The sequence below is a fragment of the Oryzias latipes genome, chromosome 21 (genome assembly GCF_053564925.1).
Source record: "Oryzias latipes strain Hd-rR chromosome 21, Olatipes_Hd-rR_3.1".
In the NCBI taxonomy this organism is placed as follows: Eukaryota; Metazoa; Chordata; class Actinopteri; order Beloniformes; family Adrianichthyidae; genus Oryzias; species Oryzias latipes.
Window position 1 is genome coordinate 25,673,622 of NC_136257.1, and position 21,101 is coordinate 25,694,722.

At 37.6% G+C, this 21,101-nt stretch overlaps 1 protein-coding gene across 19 annotated transcripts; it reads right to left on the minus strand.

Moving 5' to 3' along the window:
* Positions 1–907: 907 nt before the first annotated feature.
* On the minus strand, positions 908–19,410 carry LOC105356830 (muscleblind-like protein 2a). 19 transcript variants are annotated; one of them, XM_078939758.1, is made up of 11 exons: positions 19,271–19,410; positions 19,101–19,194; positions 15,068–15,677; positions 10,732–10,896; positions 10,421–10,645; positions 10,084–10,338; positions 9,299–9,352; positions 8,842–8,998; positions 7,193–7,228; positions 6,549–6,601; positions 908–3,415 (listed from the first exon to the last, which is right to left on the minus strand). In XM_078939758.1, the coding sequence occupies exons 3-11, from the start codon at positions 15,239–15,241 to the stop codon at positions 3,401–3,403; spliced, it is 1,134 nt and encodes a 377-aa protein (XP_078795884.1). In that variant the 5' UTR covers positions 15,242–15,677; positions 19,101–19,194; positions 19,271–19,410; the 3' UTR covers positions 908–3,400. The 19 variants fall into 19 exon arrangements, with proteins under 19 accessions (XP_078795884.1, XP_078795880.1, XP_078795882.1 ...); XM_078939754.1 differs by having other exon boundaries at positions 6,549–6,643; XM_078939756.1 differs by having other exon boundaries at positions 10,421–10,648.
* Between the last annotated feature and the right edge of the window lie 1,691 nt (positions 19,411–21,101).

The window sequence follows — 21,101 nt, forward strand, 5'->3', positions numbered from 1 at the left end:
CATGTTTTTAACATGTTATTGAGGCATTTCTCTAATGATGGAGGACACACACACACACACATATATATATCTATATATATATATACATATATGTACATATATAGACATACACACACATATATATATACACATATATACATACACACACACACACATATATATATATATATATATATATATATATATATATATATATATATATATATATATATATATATATATATATATATATATACACATATATATACACATATATATACATACACACATATATATATATATACATTTATATATATACAATATATACACACAATATATATATATATATTTATATACATATATATAAATATAATAAGATTAAAATTGCATTTCTAAAATGAAATCGTCTGCAATTATGAGCAGTTTAAAAAAAGCCTGTAGCAGTGACGTAGAAGCTACAGTCGTCAGACCACAAGTTCTCTGTCTGCTCCACTCCATTCCGATGCGTCCACTTGCAGACAAATAGATCCATCCTTCATTTTCCCCGTTCGAATTGGTATCTGGCTCTAAACTGTACGGCTGGATAACTCTGATGTTGCTCATCATTTTTCCTGTGCCAGTAATGTTGGGGATGTGAGGGGCTGTAAGATCGTGGGCAGGCATGCAAACAACATAATGTTGAAAAGCAGGGCTGCTCCACGCTAACAGTCCTGCCCACAACTCAGAGGCGAATTTCTATTGAACTCCTGTTGCTCTGCAGAAACAATTTCCTAAAAAACAACACAGGTTTTTTGATTTTGCCTAAAACTGCATAATCGTACTTAAAAGAGCACTGGGAGCGCTTTAACAAAAGATGATTTATCATATATTTGGATCAAACAGCATTTAAATGTTAAATAATCAAAAAAACAAATCGGACAACTTTGAATTTCAGGTACATATAATTTATTTGCAACAAATCAGATTTGACATAACTTTAAACTTACAGACCAAAACTGTCCATATGAAATGTTTAATTATGCACAACTTTTCTTGAAAAACATTAGGATTTTATTTCAGTTTGTAACCTAATGGCACCTTCATTGGCAGCTTCAAAGCAAACCAAGGAGTTGACACGAGGCCTTTCAGGGTAGAATTTGAAATACAATCTGCGACCATGGCTTTAGGCTCAAGACTTTAGGAAACCTTAAGTTGAAGCAATTTCCTAAAACAATTCTGAACTGTGAAACCAAAACCGATTGAGAAACAGAAGGAAAATAAGGCAGAGTTCCCAAAAAAATTATAATAAGCGCATATTTCCAGTCATGTGACTGTAGCAAAAGTGCTGAAAAGGATTACATTTACCCCTCTGAGTCAGACCGTGTCTTTCTAATCAAAAGATCAAAAATTTAATTTCCCCAAATCCTTTTGTTTGGAAATCACAACCCATCATCTCACATTAAAATACTTGAAACATTTCTGGATATTAAGCGATTTTGGGGTCTTTTTACACTCAAATACAATCTACAAATTCAAGACATAATAAAAGCACAACATTTTTGTGTAGAATGTGGTCTTTAAGTGTTCATTTTTGAGCACGTCAAGAAATTTGCTCATGCAAAGATTTACGTGACAAGGCAGTGACAAAATGAAATGATTTTGTCGGTTTCTTTCTCCAACATTCAACCTGTGGAAACATAAAGTCATTTAGCAACAGATCCTTTCAGGAACAAAACTAAAATCTGATTCATAAATTACATTTATCGTTGAAATACACAAGAATAAATGTCCAAAGAGTTCTAAACTAGTAAAATAAATGTACTGATCTTAATAAAAGAATTCATCAGGAGAATACAGAATGAAAAAAATGAGCAAATGCAGAATATTCAAAAGATAACATTGAAGAAAAGGTTGGTAGTTTCACACCACAAAATACAGACTATGCTTTAGTGAAGTGTTCCAAATCAAAAGACATCAGAATGACAAAGTAAGTATTCTTTTGGACAATCTCATTCTGTCTGCTGTCATTTTCACAGAGAACTACTTGCATAATAGCACTTTAACCACACAAAAACCAAAAAATACCCAAATGTTTAGCTCCTCATACCATAAATAGCATGTTCACCTCATTGTTAACTACGTTAATAATATTTCCAAAATATTGAAAGAAAGTAGCATAAAAGCCAATTTATAGGTATTATAATGAGTACAACAACACACAGATTTGAACATAGATGGAAAAGAACTATTACAAGTTACTAATGCACTGTTGTGGCATTAAAAAAAACAAACCTCTGATGTCTGTGACTAAAGAAGATTTAACTAAGAGTTTTTACATAAAAGCCTTTAAACTATGCTTAAGATGTCTTTGCATTTTCTATTCTTTCAGGCACTTGTAACATTAAAAAAAAATACAGTACTTAATGCTGACTGTAACATTAAGCTCACACAACACCCTTACAGGACCACGAAACCTTTAGTCTGAATATAAACAGTAATTCCACAGCCTTTTGATGAGCCTTCGTTCATGCCTTTAGTGACAACTTGCAGATCTATCGGTGAGTCTTACCATAAACAACAACAAGAACAATCAAGTGATAGTTTAGAATGAGTAAAAAAATGGATTTAAACAGCATTTGACAACCTGTTTACGCAGTTCCAAGGCACACCAGTAGGTGGAGCCCTGATCCAGCTCTACGGGGATTACAGGGACAGACATGCAGAGACGGAGAAGCCGCCTCAGTGCTTTTTAAAGGGATGACCATAAACCTGCTAGCAGATTACATTTTATAATATAAAGTTTAAATAAGTGCTTTCACTGGTTTGTTTAAAATATTTAAGTCTGGCACTAGGTAAAACAATCATAAACAAGAGTTTTTTTGTTATGCTTTTTTTTTTTTTTACATTAAATAGCACATTCAAGAAGAAAACAAAATCTGGAATTGTTTTGCAGCTGACATAAACCTGTTAAAACAGTAGACGTTTCTTTCCTTTCCACTTCAAATATGTACATCATTGAAAACAGTTTCGGCAAAATTCTTTCTATAGTTTTCCAGATAGGTTAGAATAATGATTTTGCAGATTTTTTGCACCGTAGGCCTTTCTGTATACTTCTTTTCTATATGGGAGCTTTTACTAAAAGAGCTCTTTATAATATGACACATGGTTTCATCCCCGACTTCCCCAGTGGGTTCACCTTAATGCACGCCATTAGGGAACCATTGTTACGCACGGTGCTTAAGTGTGCACAAACAACAATCGTCTGCGATGCCAATAGATTCGATATATCATCATAAATACCAATTATGGCAGCAGGCTTTTCCATAGTGTTGACATCAACATGCAGCTTGTTTGTATGTTGGCTGTGAAATTAACGATATTTACAAACAATCTTTAGGGCTTTAACCAGCAGCAACATCCCGCTGGCCTCTGTTTCTGACGGTTACTTGAGGATGATCTGTTGTGGGAATTAAAAAAAAAAAAAAGTCACAATGGAGGAGATTCATACAGCGCTCATCCAAATGCATAGTCAGCGTTGCAGAACAAGGTAGATCAGGGGTTCTTGAAGATTTCAAACACAAAAACATTATCAAGTGTATCTAAATGTACAAATGCAAACTTAAGTGAAAAATCATCACACATGTAGGTAATTACCCCATCACATATTAAATAACAGGAGTTAATACTATATAATACAGTTGAAAGCTGTTATTGATAAATATGTGAAAGACCCGCTCCGATGAAATTGTGGTTTTGGTGTTTTTTTAAGATGTTCTTGCAGCATTTTTCTCATGCTGAAGGTCCTATATAAAGAAAATTAAGCTTAGGGTTGCGTCGCTGAGTTGATCTTTATTCAAATTGTTGGGAATCAGGAGCAGACGCAGTTGAAAAGGAGCTCATTTCTGATATAGAGAATACACCGGAAGGGCCACAAGCTCTCTGATTCGCTCCATTCTGATGCATCCACTTGTAGACGACTAGATCCGTGTAAGTCTTCCTTTTTCTCGTCTGAGCTGGCATCTGGCTCCAAACTGTTTGGCTGGAGATCTCCAATACTGCTCGCCATTTTTGTTGCACCCGTAAAGGGCTGTAATCTATCGGGAAAGCTCAGGTATAGGTGACGGAAGGGGGCCAAGGTTGCTCCACGGCAACAGTCCCGCCCACAACTCAGGGGCGAATTTCAAATGAACTCCTGCCGCTCTGCAGAAACTATGTCCTAGAAAACAACAGTGTTTTTGATTTTGGCTAAAAACAGCATTAAATTAATTAAAAAGACCACTGGGAACGCTTTGAAAATAGATTACAAGATGATCGGAGTGGGTCTTTCAATGATTTTGTTCCCACTAAACAATTACAAAAAAACAAAACAACAGAATTTGCAAACTTGTTTTTTCAGGATAATGAAAGGGGAACAGAAAGAAGAAAACTAATTCCTGCCCCCTTTACGTTCTTATTATAACCATTGTTGTACAGTCAGGACCATAAATATTTGGACAGAGAAACATTCTAATTTTATTTCTGTTCATTACCACAGTGTATTTTAAATAAAACAACTCAGATGCCATTGAAGTGCAGACTTTCAGCTTTTATTTCATGGGTTGAACAAAAAGATTGCATAAAAATGTGAAAAACTAAAGCATTTTTTTAAACATAATCCCTTCAATAACTGAAAACAAAATAGTCATTCCTCATATTTGGTTGAAAATCCTTTGTTGGCAATGACAGCCTGAAGTCTTGAACTCATGGACATCACCAGATGCTGGGTTTTCCCCATTCTGAATGCTCTGCCAGGCCTTTACTGCAGGGGCTTTCAGTTGCTGTTTGTTTGTGGGCCTTTCTGTCTGAAGTTTAGTCTTCAACAAGTGAAATGCTGCTCAAACGGGTTAAGATCAGGTGACTGACTTGGCCATTCAAGAATATTCCACTTCATTGCTTTAATAAACTCCTAAGTTGCTTTGGCTGTATGTTTTGGGTCGTTGTCCATCTGTATTATGAAACACCGCCCAATCAGTTTGGCTGCATTCACCTGGATCTGCGCAGACAGTCTGTCTCTGAACACCTCAGAATTCATTGGGGTGCTTCTGTCCTGTGTCACGTCATCAATAAACACTAGTGTCCCAGTGCCACTAACAGCCATGCACGCCCAGACCACCACACTGCCTCCACCGTGTTTTACTGATGATGTAGGGTGCTTTGGATCATGAGCTTCTCCACGCCTTCTCCATACTTTTCTCTTGCCATCATTCTGGTAGAGGTTGATTTTGGTGTCATCTGTCCAAAGGATGTTTTTCCAGAACTGTGCTGGCTTTTTTAGATGCTTTTTAGCAAAGTCCAATCTAGCTGTCCTATTCTTAAGGCTTATGAGAGACTTGCATCTTGCAGTGTACCCTCTGTATCTACTTTCATGCAGTCTTCTTTTTATGGTAGACTTGGATATTGATACGCTTACCTCCTGGAGAGCGTTGTTCAATTGGTTGGCTGTTGTGAACGGGTTCCTCTTCACCATAGAAATGATTCTGCGATTATCCACCACTGTTGTCTTCCGCGGACGTCCAGGTCTTTTTGCGTTGCTGAGTTCACCAGTGCTTTCTTTCTTTCTCAGGATGTACCACACTGTTGATTGTGCCACTCCTAATACTGTAGCAATTTCTGGCATGTTTTTTCCCCCTGTTTTCTCAGCTTAATGATGGCTCCTTTCACCTGCATGGAGAGCTCCTTTGACTGCATGTTGTCTGTTCACAGCAAAATCTTCAAAATGCAAGCACGAGTCCTCTAATCAACAGCAGGCCTTTTATCTGCTTCACTTATAATGACATAACAAGGGAATTTTCCACACCTGCTCATGCAATAGCATGGAAGTCAATTGTCCAATTACTTACGAGCCCATGAAGTGAAGGGATTGTGTTTAAAAAATGCTTTAGTTTTTCACATTTTTATGCAATCTTTTTGTTCAACCCATGGAATAAAAGCTGAAAGTCTGCACTTCAATGGCATCTGATTTGTTTTATTTAAAATACACTGTGGTAATGTACAGAAACAAAATTAGAAAGAATGTGTCTCTGTCCAAATATTTATTATCCTGACTGTATGAAAAAAATGTTATGATAAAAAATATATACTTTCCACATCTAATATTCTATTTATTCAATTCAACACACTGTCAGGTGTTTATTTAAAGTAATCCAATGACAAAATAAAGCAAAACTGTAACAAAAAAAGAAGAAAAGAAAATGACAATGTGTTTAACACACACTAAAACCTAATCAAACCTGTAGGGTGGGATCTCAAGCTATCATTCATTGAGGGAAATATATGGGACAATTAAAGAGTGTGAGTCATGCAATAAAAGCTTAATGCAACACTGCTTTTTGCAAAACAAAAAGGATCTTCAGAAAGCATTTTTCTGTAATAAGAGAAAGGGAGGAGCTGCAGCCTAGAAGTTCTGCTGAAAGTCTACAGGTACATAAAGCTTTATGAAGCAATGCAAGCGGAGCACCTCTATGCTGACAGAGCAACTCCCCCGATTTGAAGATGAAGCACTTATTCGGAGCTCAAGGATTTATGAGAGAAAGCTTTTAAAATGAGCAAACCTGATTGGCTGGTGGTGTTGCTGCGTAGGGGACACTTGTGGCGGGAGTAGTTGCTGCAGAGACAGTAGCAGGCGTAGCACTGTACATCATGGGGACTTTTTCAGGAGTGGGGGAAACATGAAAGCAATGAAAAGGGAGGTGGAGCATTAAATAATCCTTTCAGAGCAGCAAGCTATCGTTGGTTAGACCTGCAAATGGCATTTGATCACGCAGCAAAGCGAGACAGCATGGGAGAGCATAAAAAAGGGAGGAAGGAGGCCAGTACAAGATAAAATTAGGAAATCTGTCCATAACTGACATCCCACAGGAGGCTGCATGTGTGACAAGACAGCCAACATGTTTCTTTGAAATGACAGGAACGATTTTCCAGGTTACACCTCCGGGATGCTGACCAAATTTCCTAATCCTTCATACGGATGCACGGCACAAGCAGAACCCAGCAAAGACTCTTTCATAGCAACAATGTGGAGTGTTACAGGAACTTTTTTTTTGGCCAAAAAAAAAGTTCAAATGTGCCAAAGATGTTTACAGAAAAAGGGAAAGTTAACTTGAGATGTTCAGATGGGTGCTCCTGCTGAAAACTGTGTGCAGTAATTGAAAAGAAATCATGTTTAAAAATAAAAAAGGGAGAGAAAGGAACTTACCGACATTGTTAGCTGGAGTCATGCAAAATACAGAACCTGTGAGAACATGAGACACAAAACACAGTTTAGGATATAGCGACGAATATATTTATTGCTACTGCTGTTAAATGCAGGTTTAAAACTTAAGTAAAATGCCCCCAATGCCAGTGTTTTCTAATGAATCAAGTTTAGAAACATTTACGTTTTCAGAAGTGAACCCTCAACCCATAAGATCCATGGGGGCATCAGTGTAACAGAAAAACAACAGAACTGTGTTCTGGGATCCATTAGGGCTTTGGCATATCCCACATCCTTTTAATTTGAAGGAAAATGGGTCTGGGGTCCTATAGGTTAAAGACTGTATTTAACTAATATTTTCTCCTTTGGACACAGGAAGCCTGGTCTTGTATGTCATCATGCAGAGGTAGGGTAGAGGTAGGGATTTTTGTGTAGGGCACTAGTTTCACCTTGTTAAGCTACATTCACAGTCTCTGGGTCCCTCCCAAGGAGATGGAGGACGTGGCCGGGGCGAGGGAAGTCTAGGCATCTTTGCCTAGACTGCCGCCCTGGCGACCCGGTCCAGGACGACCGTAAGAAGATATATGGAAGCTACATTCACAGTTTAAACAGCCACTTCCAATGAAAAGTCTATGTAAACCTGTGTAAACGTATATTTCAGGCTTCCGCGTTAAAAATTTCAGAGGACTAGCAAACTAAAGTCTCTGGACTTGGGCCCTTCTTGAATTAAACAGGGCCGCTGCCATATTGGATAACTAGTGCTGCCATCTGTGGGATAAAGTCAAACCCATGGAAGAGAGGCCCAAGTCCAGGAATTTTGCACTTACATTACAACTGACTTGGGACTTTTTTGCACATTATCAGATAGCTTTACCCTTGAACACCATAGAACATATAATATCTCTATTTTGAAAAATTGTGGACTTGGGCCCATTTTAAACTAACCAATTTAATTCTTATTAGTCACCAAGACATGTTTTCTTTAACTACGATCATTTTGCAATTTAAAAACTTTCTTGATAATATAAATTTTCTTACAAGTAATGGGGATCTTTTTACTTTGTTAATATATAGTTTTGCAGTTCATGGAAACGTCTACTCAGATTGACTTGGACCAGTCACTGAAGACGTCTGGGTCCAACATGGCGGCGTCCGTATTGCGAAAAAAACGTCAACTGAGTTGACTTCCTTTCTCAAGACATTTTCTATGGGTGACGTCACACTCATTTATTCCAGTTCTCATATACAGTCAGTGGTAATAATAAAATATTTGTGTTTTCCCTTCACCTCCTGATAAGTTAATTCACAAAAAGTCACAAGTTTGTGTGAAATTTACCAAAGCTTTTTTTTGGCAGTGTGGTTGCAATTCATCAAATGAGCTAAATGTGGTCTTGTAAAACGTCAATAATACTATACAATATATGAATCAAATAATTGAAAATAATTATAGAAGTGTGTAGAAGTGGTAAAATAAATGGGAAAGATTTATTGTTAGTGGTTTTCCTTTAATCAAGATTGAGAATCCTCTATGGAAACTTGACTTCTCTGCCACTGTTTACAGTTTAGAGCAATGAGGAATTCCCAGAATACAGTGAGGCGAAACACACCAGACCAATGAAAAGTAGTGGCAATATCCTGTTTGTGGGGCTCACCTGTGGGATAAAATCCTGCAGCAGGCTGCTGAAGATGAGCGTTGGCCAAAGCTTGTTGGTAGTGCAATAAATTTGGGGTAAAGAGAGCGCTCGCCCAGCTGCTCTTCTCAAGAGCGGGTCTCTTTGGTAGGGTTTGCAAAACACTATGTGGAAAGGCCTAAAAAAGAAATAATTAAACAAAAAAAGAATGAAGGAAAATTCTTCAGTGACTCCATGTTTGATTGAGGTGCAATCAAATTCTTACATTTTGGGATTGTTAGTATTAAATAACACACAAAAAACAATGAGTAAAAAGATTTAAAAGTGACTTATGCCAATAAAAAGAAAACAATATTTTTTCTACATTTGCAGCAAATATACAGATGTGGACACAAAGACAATGACAAAAAAAAAAATCAAAATAAAAAGTTGTTACAGTACGATTAATAGCAACATGCAAAGCAAAAGTTGGAAATACCAGGTCTACAGTTGGCTCGAGGGGTCGCTTCATTGCTTTGGCAGTCGACTGAGTCTTTTTTTATAGCAGGCAGCGAGCAGCGCGCCAATGGGATTCAAGCGCATTAACATACAGGTAACAGCAAGCAGAGGTGCATCATGGAGGACAGCGTTGTGGATAGGTGAGAGGGGAAAACAAAAAAACAAAAAATAATCTGAATGTAGTATACCACAGAAAACACAATAAACATGCACAGTAAAGTGAATTTAAAAAGAAAAAACTCATTATTGAAATAATAATAATAATAATATCTAGTATTATTATTAGTAAGTAAAGGTTTCCAGCAAGAACCAATTTGCTCAAATTATTTTATCAGAGTTGCTGATCTAATTTTAATGCACCGACTGTTTTGTAAAAGAATCAGCTTTCATGGCTCTGAAGGATGGACACCAGCGAAACACAGCAAACACTGACAATGTTTACTAGAAAATGAGAAATGGCTTAGTTTTTATTAGAGCCAGCCCCTCAGCAGATGAACCGTGCTTCGGATGCTCCACACAACAACATGTGGAGCTCCGTTTAATACGTTTACAGCAGAGTGTGAGAGGGATCTGTTCAACATGACATTCTAAGGGTATCTGTACGCTTTACGTACAACTTACAGCTCAAATGTCAACTCAGTAAAATGAGGTAAATGCAGGAGGCAAAATGGCTCTACAATGATGCCAAGAGTGAAGCTAAAAAACTGTCACGTTTCAGATCAATTGTGCCGCGTGTTTATGTTCGACTGTAGAAGGTTTTCTTACCATGGCTGCAGCTGTGGTCCCGGCAGCACTGCCCGCCTGACTGACTTGTTGCTGACTGGATTTGATTTTGGCCTGCAAGTGTGCAGGCGGGTGAAAATACTTGCACTTCTCCCTGGAGCAGCGGCTCTTGATGTAGTCCATGCAAACAGTGACTGTGTTATCGGTGGCGTCAATCATCGGGCTGTCACTGGGGTGAGCGAAACGGCAATCCGTCTCCCCTCTGGCACAATTCCCCCGCTGAAACTCACGGCACACCTGGACGAGGAGCAGTGATGAAGATGGTCAGACGACATCATTTCTGAATGTGTTTTTTGGCCACAACTTGTTGAGCACAAACCTCTAATTTGTCAGTACGCTGAAGCTTCTGCGATGGAGAAGAAGTAGAAGAGGACGAAGAGGAGGAGGAGCACTGAACTGGGACACCTTGGCTGCCTGAGACCAGAACTGGGTTGCTGGAGAGGAGGTCTTGGGGGATGAGGCTCACCCCAGGATTCAATTGTGTGATGTAAGAACCATAACCAAGACTGGCGTTGGTGCCAAGTCCCTGTGTAACAGGAAATGTCTGCTGTAAGGAAAGAAGACACACATTTTATTTGTGGCAAACATCATTCCCTTCTATTTGGTCCAGAAAAGCTGAAAGGACCTTACCATAGGCTGCAGACCGGCTCCAGGGATCATGAGCTGCATCTGCTGAGCGAGCACAGCGGCCGCCGTCTTCTGATGGATGAGATTGTTGCGGCCGTTAATCTCCAACTGGGTTTTCAAGTGTGACGGAGGATGGAGATACTTGCAGTTTTCTCTTGAGCATCTGCCCTACATTTACAGAGCACAAGCAAAAGATTAGCAAACAACAAAACGATAATTATCATCATCACTGCAATCTGTCTTTGTCTTTTATCTGACAAACGTTTTGACTTCTCTTTGGAACATTTGATTAAAAAAAGAGGTCACAAACCTTTTGAAAACTCCATTGACTACTTTTATCCTGGTTTCTAGCAAAGCTTTTTAAACTACGGTACACATAAGTTCTTTTAACCTTGTAGCATAACAGTGTCCTGATAACATTATAAATGTCCAGTCCTGAACATTTTTTATCTAAAATTACAGGACTTCTTCATGAACTTCCTGTCTGAGCTTCATTTCTGTAAGAAAACTGGGAAATATAAATACATTTCACAATGTCAGTTTCATTATGACCTGATAATTTTAAAAGTTTGCATTTCAAAGTGAACTATAAAAATGCCATCATCAACAGAGACACTTTGGTAGCGACTTGTTTTCTCTAAATATAAATGTGCATTTTTTACCCTATGACAGTTTATTTAAACACAACTTATCAAACATAACTTATTGTTGAACAAATAAAGAAACAAAAGAGATTTCCCTTGCATCTACACTTACTAAAGTAAAAAAAAAAAAAAAAAGAGGCAAATTTGTTTTTTTTTTTGCATCGTATAAATTAATAAACATTTGCGTTTCAACCAATCATTTTAGGCCAATCCAAAATAATGAAGAATTTATGAAGCCTTTTAAATAAATAAATAAATAAATAATTATTTTTAAATAATCCTTTCTTCCTCTGGGTTTCTGCCAAACTAAGGTTCAGTTTTATACAAATCTAGTAAAAATTGATTTTCCCATTTAGTTGTTGTAAAACCAGCTTCGTCTGATGATTTAGAAATGGTTTTTACTAATACGTTTTTTTAAACCACATAGCCCCAGAGAAATTTTGTTGCTGTTTATTATATTATTTTTACAATTTTTTTAAGTCTTGTTGTTTTTTCTTTTCTTTTCTTTTTTGCCAATTGCTGCTATTCAAAATGAACAAACAAGCAAAAAAGTCAAATTTACTTTAAAAGTCAGAAAAAATTATTCTTGGGTTTCCAGAGTTAAAATAATTCAATTATCCTTTTTTTAAAACTGAACAACAGCTTTTTCTGAGAAAGAAAAAAAGAAAAGAAAAAAAAATGCTTCAGAATAACATCGGATTAACCAGTGCTGCATTCTCTAAATAAATATGAATTAAATTTATGTATTGATTTTTCATAAACCTGTCCTTGATCATTATTTCTGATATGGAATGCCCTTTCTAAACATGCATGATGGGTAATGCTGTCAGTAAGAGTAAAATGATACCCTAACATCCTCCATAAACAGTGTACTTGTGGAATATAAGTTAAAACTAGAAGGAGCTGCATTTCCAGAAGAAAATGCAGGGTTGAATGCTGTATTGCTGAAAGAAAGCTTAATTTGTAAAAGGAATGGCTGAACTGAGCTGAAAGAGCTTAACATTTTAAAAGTAAAATGGTTAAAATAGGTGAAAACCTGTAAAAGAGGTTAAGCACAAGAATTCCCTATGTAATTTAATAGAGCAAAAATCCTGGAAAATCCTGGAATATCTTGAAAAGTTCAAAGATTTGAAAGACCAAAAGTAATAACTGTAATAAGTTGAAAGAGCTCAACATTTTAAAAGTAAAATGGTAAAAAAAAATTTAAGGGTCCGAACCGGGTGTCGAACCCAGAACCTCATGTACCATAACTTCCCAATGCATTTTAATAGGGCAAAAATTCCCGGAAAAACTGGAATATCTTAAAAAGTACAAGGATTAGAAAAACCAAAAGTCATAGCTGGAATAAGTTAAAGGAGCTGAAGAGTTTAAAAGTTGAATGGTTAAAATAGGTTAAAAATTGTAGAAGTAGTTAAGTGTCAAAAAACGGCGGAAGATAGTATAAATAATAATAAAGAAATAAAGAGAAACAGGAAAACAAAGGGTTGAATGCTTTACAGCATTCAACCAATAAAGCTTTGTTATAAACAATTGTATGTCAATTAGCCAGATCCTAATGGAAGTTAGCCATGGATCCAGACCCTGGGAGGATAATTTGTGATTGCTACGAAGGCTCGTCTTTCTACCCTTGATGATGACTCATCGTTCTTCGGACACGTCACATCCAGCTTCTCTGTCTGTTCTTTTATTATTCTCCAGGACACAGTTAACACGTTCTGGTCCCACTGAATTACAGCCAGTGCACGGTTCACTGGGTTGCCAAAGGGTACCTTGAGAAAATGAATTTCAAGTGCTGACCTTCTAATTGATAAAGGACTCGTCCTCCACCTGAGACAGAGCTTCCTGCTCAATGATACCTGAAATCCTCTATTAGGAAAGAAAAGTAATTTATCAAAAAACTGTCACCAAAATGTATATTTTACCTGAAGGTTTTACCTTATTTAGTGACGATTTCAGTTGTTTGTATTGCAGCCCTTAGTACTAAATACACAGGTTATAAGTGTATCTGACTGCTGTCAAAAGAACTGTTCTGGCTACATTGTGGAAATGCATTCCTCTGTTTGCTAGCATCTACAGGTCTTGGGCTGCTAGCTTAAGCTGCACATGGATCATGTGATGAAAGAAAAACTGGATTTCAACATGTTACTGCAGGAGATCAGGTTTGGGTTTGATGGGAAAGTTCTACACCTGGCACATATCAAGGGAAAGCTAAATGTTACCTGGAGTAACAGATATACAGTCATTTTATGAAGTGCTAATAATTCAGAAAACATAGTTACATGCTGTTATAAAGCTATGTCTTCTCTTATTAGACAAACTCAGTGGCATTGTTGGAAGGACGTATATTAGACAAGTGTAAGTGTGATCTAAGCCGTTCAGTTTGACAAGGGGGAAAATCTTCATATGATTGGTGATTTAAACTCCCACTCCAATCATCTTTTGATGTTCTTTTCAAAGCGTTCGCAGTGGCCTTCATTTGCTGTTTTAGCCAAAACTATATATATATATATATATATATATATATATATATATATATTTAGTTTAATAATATAGATATGATAAATGATATGAAATGATATATATATACATATATCATTTTCTAGAGCATAGTTTCTGCAGAGTGGCAGTAGTTCATTAGAAATTCACCTCTGAGTTGTGTGTGGGGCGTTGTGATGGAGCAACCCAAGTCCCCCATCTCCTCCCCAATGCTGAGAGATCAATGTTTACAAGCTTTCCTGCTATACCCCCAACCAGACATTACCAGTGCAACAAAAATGGCGAGCAATAATGAAGCTACCCATGCTAAAACTTCTAAAAACACCATTTTCAACAGAGTGGGTTTTAAGTACATTCTTGACTGTTTCTCAAGTCCAATGAAGTTCACAGAGCTGAGAAGACTGCAGATTTTCTTGCAATTATAAGCTTTGTTTTCATTTATAAATCTATATAACTATTTAGCATGAAGGTCAATGATGCAAATTAACAACAGATATTTCAGTTTTAATCTGCAGCTCCATTTATTCTTGTTGTTCACCTTTCTGCATATCCTTTTCAGGGGTTGCAGCAGATTTATTTTTTACCAGATCCCCTTCCTGACACAACCCTGTATTTTATCCAGGCTGGGGACCGGCACAGGGGACCCCATGCTTGGGCCCCATTATGGCTACACAGTTAGGCAGTAGCGCGAAGGGTCTTGCCCAAGGACCCACATTGGATGAAGCTCCCAGGGAAATAAACCCTGGTTTCCCCATGCGGCAGTTGAACGCATATAACTGAGCCATCCAGCTGCTTGGAGCTCCATTTATTCTATTTAATAATATTCCACATTTCTATGGTGCCATATAATAAATGGTACATGTAGCTAAACTGTGTTAATGCTTTTAGCCTCCTGACCTGTAAGAGATAGACTATCGGTGCACAGCTCTCCACAGCAGAGATAAGACGATGACTCAGCATGGGAATAATCCTCAGGGAAAAGCCTCATTGGGGTGTGATAGTGAGTGTGTTGGTGGATTAAACCAGCTATGGGCCCATACAGACCAACACAGCAAGCAGGGGGTGGGGGCGAACTGGCTCTAATCCAACTGGCTGCCAGATTGTTTTAATCATCTACATCAGATAAGTGATTAGAGCCACATTTAGCAGGTATTTCAGTTTCCCCTTTAATTAAACGTGGGATGAACATCCTGTCTTACCTTCAGAGAGTCGAAGCAGGCGATGACCCTCCCGTTCTCAATCTGGCAGCTCTTGGGCGGATGTGCAAACTTGCATTCCTCATCACTGCGTGAACAGTTTCCTCGCTGAAACTGGCGACAGACTTCTAAAGTGAGCCATTTTGTGTCTCTTACTGCGGACATATTCAGTGCCATGTCCCAAAGGTTAAAGTTCACAATAAAAGTAAAAACTTCGCTGTTCAAAACTTTACAGACACGCACAAAAAAGGGTAGGTTTCTCACACATTTACTGTTGTGTGTGATCGTCTGTGCGTTTAAAAGAAGGGGTCAGCTGGAGTGGAAAAAATGAGATGCTGGTTGCTGAGGATTTGCTCATTAAGAAAAAAATTAAAAAAAACAACCACAAGTTTGATTATTTTCTGCAAAAACTGAGATCAACAGTTAGGGTAAAGATCAGTGGATTCCTGGGAAATGTTTCTTTTCCAATATTATGGCTCACATTTGATCTTTTAGGTCCTGGCTGAGTGCAAACAACTGAGGTATCCTGGTTGGTATTTGACTTAACAGAGTGAGAGGAACCAACTGGGATTTGTGCTAGAATAGTCTTTTTGAAGGCACTTGCGATAGTGACCTGAAAGACAAAAAGAAAAAACATGATGCAGCTAAAATTCTGTCATTCACTGATTTGCTATGTTTTCGACATTTACCTCCTATAACTGTTACAAAATGTGTTTATGACTTAGAGCGATGAGTCAGACAATTCAAAGCCTCCTGAGTTAGGAAAGATAGCTTGCCAGTTAGCTTCAGGGCTAACTGTGTGCATGTCTGCACTGTGGAAAAGAAGCTCAAGTTTTAATGCAAGCATGTAGACATCAAAAGAAAATCAATACGTCTTAAAGACCCACTCTCATGAAAATTGTGATTTTGTTTTGTGTTTTTACGAACCAAAGATTGTGAACAAAACCGCGTGACAAAAGATCTCATCAGTCATTGGCCAGGAACTACGAGGGCGGTTAAAAAACAACAAGAGAAGGACGGACGTGCTGCGCTTTATAATTCTTATTGGAACAGTTACCTTATTAAAGCTTTTTATTGGGATTAGCAGTTTTGAACGTCAAGAACAACACTTTTTATTTGTTACATTGGTACGGTGGAGGTTTGCTGCAAGGCGGTTACTGGCAAGGAGACAAGGAGACGTGCCGTTCGTGCTTTAACGCTAGAAAGGATGCTAGAAACTGCAGTGGTGAGGAGACGTTGGGTATGAAGATAGGCTCTCAAGTGTTTATGTCAAACAGATAGCCTGGAAAACGAGTGAAAAGCAATGTGGATCATGTTATCAATAACATATGTCATATTTATCCCATCACATTTCAATCAGTTGCTGTTTCTCGTCATTGGGGTTACATGGCATTAGAGAATTTGGTTAAGGAACAACAAGGTAGCTTTTAGGGTGATGTCACAGTTGCCTATTGAAACACAGAAAAACATGAAAGAAGTGTTTGATAACACAACAATCATTGCTTTATGTTTGTCCGCTGTGCATAGGTTGTTTCATTCCATCTCTGTTTGCGTCGGCTACGGTGGGCGTTTTGGTCCAGTTGTTCCACTCCGAGGACGGATTGTGTTCAGACCAAGGAATCTCAAAGCAAACCGAAGCTCAGTCCTAAGAGACCACCTCCAAAAATGGGTCTGAGAGCGGTTCCTGGTCGTGGGCCAGGGTCCGCTTGGGTGGATTCAGACTGAAAATGTGTTTTGAATTATCGGGGGAAACGAACTCTGGCTCACTGAAAACGGACCAAATGTGTCCAGCCTGAATACGCCCTTAAATTGCATTTCCGAGTATTTATTAATTCAAATCCTGGTGTTCATGAGCAGATGAAAGAATGCTGTTGGCAAAAGCTTGTAGTTGTGGTGTAAAAGCTTCAATGGATGGATGGATGGTAGATGACAGGAAGTAGGGGGTGGGCTTACTCTGTATCAACAACTCAGAGGCAAATTTCTAACGAACAACTGCCGTTATGCAATTGTTCAATTGTTTCTCCTCCTTTAAAGTGTTTTCTCACACTGCTGTTCCAAAAGGGACACATAATTCGGCTGACGCTTTCTAGTGCGATCGGTAAGGTAAATGGAACGTTGTATCGACTCATTTCACACAAACACAAAGCATTTCTCCGGGCCATGCTTCCTCCGTCAACAACAGTGTGTCACATGCATGGCGTGCACAAAGCCCCAGCTGTTTAGCCGTTTGGAATGTGCATCAGAGCGGTGTCATACGGATCAATTTATCAATGACCATATGCGAACTTCTCCAGGAGCCACAGAGCTGTTGGGTTGGTTTACATGAACAGAATCGGAAGCTGGTGTTTGCTTCCATCAGCAACTTTTTCTCTTTAGATCATATTTCGCCTCCAAAATGCTACTATTCTAGAGCTGTTAATAGGATTACATTGACAGATGGTGCCAAATACTGACACATGCTGACTCAAAATTCCCTAGAGAGAATAAAGAATCCAAGGAAAACCTTACACCTAAATGTTGGGAGTTAAACAGAAACAATAGTGAAACCTTTAGCCCCGTCCAGCAGCAGCACAGGAAGTTGGTTCCCTCATGAGCTGAGAAAACATGTTTTCAAGAGCCTAAAGAGGAAGACTCACGTGGCACAGATTGAAACTTTCCACCAGTGGTCTTCCCTGTCTTTATTCAACCGTGCTCCACCACAACATACTTTAGCAAAGTCCCCTAGGCACAAGTCTGGAGTCGCAGAAAGAAAAGCTGTCTCTCTTGGTTTCTAAAGCAAAAAAACTCCTGTTTTGTAGGTTAGAATGTAGCGAATAAGTAAAAGATTTCCGCTGTTTCTGTGTCAAGACAATGACAACAAAGAGGCCTTACCCTACAAGTGCCGAGTGGATTCAGAAGCCAAATATTTTCTCTCCACTACAGTAAAAACAGACTGAGTGAAACATTTCCAGCCACCCCCTTCCTGTCTGGGTGCTAGCTTCTGGAAAGACCCTCCCAGTCAGAATCTGACCAATAGGAACTCAGAAACTGTTGCACAGTTTAAAAAAAAAAAAAAAAAAACAACAACTTCCTGTTGATCTTTTATCGGATTTTAGTATGATTACCCATGAAACATGGACTTCCTTTTAAAGCAAAAGCCTCCGGAATAAACAACAGTACAGAATGCACTCGAAACGGACAAAGAAACAGTTTGTATTTGACCATTTGTACACTTTTTACTCTTTGAGCTTGTGACACACATGCAGGTGAGTCACAGCTCCCATGAGCCTCTGGAAATATGGACACATTTGCAGGTTTGAAACTTTACTTGTGGTCTTTAAATGACAAAATAGTAAATAAAAAAATCAAATGTTATAGCTGTGGACACTGTTTACCCATCCCTGTACAAGTGTTAAGGATAGATAGATAGATAGATAGATAGATAGATAGATAGATAGATAGATAGATAGATAGATAGATAGATAGATAGATAGATAGATAGATAGATAGATAGATAGATAGATAGATAGATAGATAGATATTAGTACTGAAACTAAAATAATGTTTACAAAGATGCAAATCAGTACAATAACATTTAAAACTTTAAATAACATTCTATTGTAAAATCATTGTTAAATGTGCTTGATAAATTAATTTGGAAAATGTTCTAATTTAGAAGGAAAATTTCCTTAAAATGGAGAACCAAAGTCCTAAAAAGTAGTGTTTTCTGACACCTATATGCTTATTGCTACAAAAATTAGAGGACTTAGCTTAGCCAGATTTATCTTTTATCCCAGTTTTGATATGCTGTCTTATTTTTTATTGTATTTTTTGTCTTGGCTAACAAAATGATAATCTGCTTGACGTTAGCATCGAGGTCTGACACTGGCATTTCAAGGATTTTTAGCGATGTTTCCTCCTCTTTCGAGCTAACACGGCAATGTCCGGTCAGCTATCCAAAGACAGCGCTGTCACGGATTTACCGCTGCACGGTGCTTCGCCGCTATCGTTTATTAGCTCGCGCTAGCCACCTTACAGTCGAGGAGGATTTGCTTACCTCATCATCAGGAATGAACAGCTTCCCTCACGGCTTCACGCACCAACAGCCAGAGCAGACGGATGACACAGCGACCGTTTTCAACCGGAACAAGCTGTCAAGTGTACCCGCAGCCTCTGTTTGATAACATATTCAGTTGTTTCCTTCTCCTTAAAAAAATCAGGGCTTACCCGATCCGATTTCTTCTTCACTTTGTGGCGCTGCTCAGATTTAAGCAACAAGCTTTTGACAGCTTACGGTACTGTCGTCAATTTAATATGAAGACGGGGTTTTACGATGAGGACTAGTAAAACCTCAGGACGAGAATGAGCTATAAAATGATTTATAAATTAAATGCGGTGAATATATTGATATTAATAACATTACTATGCATTAAAATTATTTAAGAACGACGATCTATTGGCTAAATTGGTTAAAATCTACAAGCTCAACCTACCAACACCCCCGCGGTGTTTCTAAAGTGGTACGATCCACACGAATGCCAGGAGGGTAAAAGGGCACGGGTTTGCTTGTTACCAAGGGAACAGCAATGAAACCATGTGGGTTTGATAGAGGAGCTCATGTAAACACCCTTTAGCAAACATTTATAAAAATGTAATTACATAATTTATTTACATAATAAACGACATATTACAGGGCCATTTAAGAGAAAGACTTTATCAGAATTGGATTCCAAAATACTGTAAATTTACTGATTGAAAAAAAAAATATTTTGATAAGAAATTTAAGAGCTATTAGAGGCAAAATATGTACGTTCAAAATCAAATAGAATAAATAATTAACTTGACATGACAGAAAAAACTAAACACTAATGAAATCTCACAATTTCATTTAGCAGAAAAGTTATTTAATTTATTTTTATAAAAAGGATTTAAAAAAATGAAAACATCATATGTCTTATGTAATGCCAAAACTCACTCAAGGGTTATTTATCTCCCACTTTGAGTCCATGTGTTACAAATGATTTGCAATTAATTGTGTGATCAATTTTCTCCTGGCATTGATTTATCAAAAGAAGGTTTAAAAATCCAATAGTTTTTTTATTTTAAAAAGACCAGTCAATACATTTTACCAAGAGCTACAATATTTTACCAAAAAAAAATCATCAACACAATTCTAAATATGAAAATGAGGACAAGAAACATCAAGATATTTTCCTGAGGCTCTGCTGCTCCTCTGTCTTGACATTTTAAACCGAATGCAAATTCGATAAATAGACAGAAAAATTAACACTAAATAATACACTAAATAAAATATATCGCACATGTTTAGTTTGACATAAAAGCCAGAAATCCCATGTTTATATATTTTTTTTCAGACATGAAAAGGTTTTTTTTTTAATTTTTGCAAAACCACATAAATTCCATCAATTGTCAGAAACTGAAACAGTCATGGCTTTCTTATTGACTCTGCTGTTTCTGCTGTCCCCTTGAGGCCACAGTAGAGCTTTATCTGATTTGTCACTGACAGATCTCAAACTGGAGATGTGGCACTGAGTGCCACAAGGAAAGGTCACCATATTGCTCTCTTTGAGGGAAATGTCACTGTCAAAGTGAATCAGATAAAAAAAACAAAAACAAAGACAGTCTTTCTTTTCTTCAACCTCATGTGGGATCGATGCCATATTTACCACACAGTATTGGTCAGGTTTTTTTCTAAACGAAACGTAATAATTTTGAGCTGGTTTATTGCTTAATCATACAAAAACAACATATCAATACAAACTTAAGGAATAAAAAAGCTATTTGTGCGAATATTATTAATGAATCAATGAACTGAAAAAAATAAATCTAAATGTTTGCTTTTACAGTATAATCTATTTATCAATCTGACTTCATTATATAAGGCGCAAAATACCAAAATGCACCTCATTAAAATTACATAACAATTTTACCACATTTAGACAGGTTCCTCCAAATTTGCTGCATATTGTTCACATTTGGTCCGTATTTATCACAAGTAAAAGTGTTATCTGTGTCTTGATAGAATATACTTTTAAAT

Excerpts from the sequence above, each read along its gene's own strand:
- LOC105356830 (XM_023950673.2), bottom strand. The coding sequence starts at position 15,241 with ATGGCACTGAATATGTCCGCAGTAAGAGACACAAAATGGCTCACTTTA. Across the intron at positions 10,649-10,731 it reads GAGCCGGTCTGCAGCCTATG|CAGACATTTCCTGTTACACA; the intron begins GTAAGGTCCTTT and ends CTTTCCTTACAG. Across the intron at positions 10,339-10,420 it reads AGCGTACTGACAAATTAGAG|GTGTGCCGTGAGTTTCAGCG; the intron begins GTTTGTGCTCAA and ends CTCCTCGTCCAG.